The 2,862-nt window shown below is 57.1% G+C and overlaps 1 protein-coding gene across 1 annotated transcript in view; it reads left to right on the forward strand.

Moving 5' to 3' along the window:
• The window catches only part of LOC103770940 (phospholipase DDHD2-like), a gene marked incomplete at both ends in the record, with an annotated part of 5,262 nt that extends 2,803 nt beyond the window's left edge, over positions 1–2,459 (forward strand). The window contains 6 exons of the mRNA XM_008938216.1: positions 1–43; positions 1,060–1,195; positions 1,475–1,683; positions 1,810–1,880; positions 2,043–2,162; positions 2,364–2,459. Coding sequence (XP_008936464.1) covers positions 1–43; positions 1,060–1,195; positions 1,475–1,683; positions 1,810–1,880; positions 2,043–2,162; positions 2,364–2,459 — 675 coding nt within the window. The remainder of the gene's footprint in view (positions 44–1,059; positions 1,196–1,474; positions 1,684–1,809; positions 1,881–2,042; positions 2,163–2,363) is intronic.
• Positions 2,460–2,862: the final 403 nt, after the last annotated feature.

A 2,862-nucleotide genomic window follows, 5' to 3' on the forward strand; every position in this document is an offset into this window, starting at 1 on the left:
GGCCCCGCCTGCGACATCCGCTTCAGGAGCATCGTCCAGTGCGGTAGGTGTGGGGCTGGGGGGGGTGCTCTGCCCCCTGCACTGCCAGGGGGGCCAGGAGGCCCCGGGGAGCACGGGGTGAGCCCGGCCCGTGCCAGCAGCACGCTGGAATCTGCTGATGGCAGCGCTCCCAACCCACTGGGTCCTGGCCTCTGGAAAGGTCTGGGCCACCCCTCCCATCGCTCTCCCCTGCCACGGCTCACGAGAGCGACTTTCCCAAACTGGACACGGATTTTCCAAGGAACCATCTAAACCCTTTTGGACTCAAAACCAGGGACGCTGCTCCTGGGGCAGGAAACCCCCAAGCTGCCAACACCTGGGGGTCAGCAGAGCGGGCGAGAGGTCTCGCTGGGTCAGACCTGCTGTGGGTCAGACCCGCTGTGGGTCACGGCTGTGGACAGGGGGCACCTGACCAGGGAGCTCTGGCCTGACCAGCTCACCTTCCTTTGCTTTAGTGCTTCAGTTCTGTAGGAGAGGTGATTGCTGAGCTGCCCCAATGTCTGACAGGATTTAACTTGTAGAAATCAAGGGAACTGAGATTTTTCTCAGCAGACTGTCTTTAATTCCTATAGAATACACCTCTGCTGCAGTGCAGCCTGTTCTTGTAGATGTTCATCTGATGGAACTGAGGCCGTGTGGAACGGAGGAAATCGGCCTTTCTCCCTCAGAACTGAGTGACCTCTAGTTTGTCTCCTCCCTTAGGACTCCCTTTCTAACAGGGGCATCTTCACAACAGGTTTATTTTAAATTCCTGAAAGTACCTTTCTCATCCCGACTGCTGTGTGAAAGCTCTGCCCATGCAGAAGGGAGGCTTGCTCCAGGTGGGACAGTGAAATCCAGGAAACACACACGTGTGGAGCCTTCCCCTGATCTTTGCAGTTAAAGACCCAAGGTCTTAGGGTAGCACCAGCAGATTAAAGACCCCGGTGGGATTTTCTCTGATCGTATTAAGTGCTGTTGATGCAGCAGGCTGGCCCTGCAGCCCACTGGATCCCCGCAGGACTTCATGCTCTTTTGCAGTGAATGACTTCAGGAACGTTTCCCTGAGCATGCTGCAAGCACACTTCAAGAAAGCCCAGGAGCAGCAGCAGATCGGGCGGGTGGAGTTCCTGCCTGTGAACTGGCACAGCTCCCTCCACTCCACCGGCGTGGACGTGTAAGTGCCCAGCTCCCGTGGTGCCAGGGTGTGGGGCTGGCAGAGCACACAGCCAGCTCCTGGGCCAGCTCTGCTGCTCCTGGGGGCCGCTGCAGTGCTGGGGGAGTGGCTGGACTCTGAGCTTAAAGGTCTCTCCCAACCAAAACCATTCTATGGCTCCACGGTTACGTCCTTTGAGACAGTGATAATCCTCCTGTGAAGCTATATTTTGCTTCAGAGGCGTGGTGGGGTTCGGTGGCACCTCTCTCTGCAGTGCTCTCTCTCCTCTCTCCCCCACAGGGACCTGGAGCGAATCACTCTGCCCAGCATCAACCGCCTGCGTCACTTCATCAACGACACCATCCTGGACGTTTTCTTCTACAACAGCTCCACCTATTGCCAGACCATCGTGGACACGGTGGCCTCGGAAATGAACCGTCTGCACCAGCTCTTCCTGCAGAGGAACCCGCTCTTCAAAGGGGGGGTCTCCATCGCGGGGCACAGCTTGGGTAAGAGGTGCCACCCCCCCGGGGTCCCCTGAGTGTCACCGCGGCGTGACGCCGCCCCAGCAAGGAGACAGCTCGGGGGTTTCTCCCCGACCTGATGCTGATGCTCTGCCTGTGCCTGGCTTCTAGGGTCGCTCATCCTGTTTGATCTCCTGACGAACCAAAAGGCTGCTCCTGAGGAGGATGAGCACAGCGAGGAGGTACAAGCTCTGGGCAGGGCACAGAGCCACGGGTGACCCGTGGGGAGCTGTGCTGGCTCAGCCTCACACCAACCTCCTGCTTCAGGAAGGGGGAAAGACTCCAAAATGCACAGGAGGCAGTTAGTGAGCAGAAAGTGTGATTCCTGATGGCTCTGTCCACAGGGGTCCAGGACAGCCTCGAGCACGAGAGGTATGGAGGAAATAAAGGAAATCCTGGAGAAGCTGGAGCTGTCCGAGTACCGTGATGTTTTTGAGAAGGAGAAAATGGACAGGCAAGCACTGGTAAGGAGCACCCCTGCTCTGCTCTCTCTTGTGTGGCTTTGCTTTTCTTCCCCATCCTCCCACCCTGTGCACGTCTTCCTGGTGCTGTCACTCACAGATGAAATGTCTCTGAGTGCAGCAGGAACAGAACAGAGAGAACAGAAACACCTCACCCCACACACAGCTCTGCTCCTCGGCTCCTATCTGTTGCTTGTTTTCCAGTTCTTGTGCACAGAGGAGAACCTGAAAGAAATGGGAATTCCCTTAGGACCAAGGATGAAGATTCTCCATTACATCAGCTCCCAGAGGGAGATGCAGGTTTGTTTCTGCACAGCTTGTGTCCATCCAGCTCACACCCCTCGCCCTCGCTGCTCACCACCCATCCCCAGGCACCCCGACCTCCCCCTGCCCGTCCTTGCTCGGGCAGCTCTCACAGGCTCATGTTTGGGTGTTTCCCTACTGCAGGATCACTTTATCCCATGGCCTGTAAGGGTGATCACAGAGCAGGAGGACTTGGTAGTGGTGGCAGAGCTGGTGCTACCAGCTAGAGAGGTGGTTGGCTGGGGAAGGACGGTGCTGCCAAGTCACAGAGTTACAGAACCATTTTGATAACAAAAGACCTTTAAGATCATCAAATCCAACTGTTCCCCCAGCACTGCCAGGTCCCCACTGCCCCATGTCCCTCACACCACATCTCCACAGCTTGGGAACCCCTCCAGGG

This window comes from Merops nubicus, unplaced genomic scaffold, assembly GCF_000691845.1.
Source record: "Merops nubicus isolate BGI_N331 unplaced genomic scaffold, ASM69184v1 scaffold4494, whole genome shotgun sequence".
Classification (NCBI taxonomy): domain Eukaryota; kingdom Metazoa; phylum Chordata; class Aves; order Coraciiformes; family Meropidae; genus Merops; species Merops nubicus.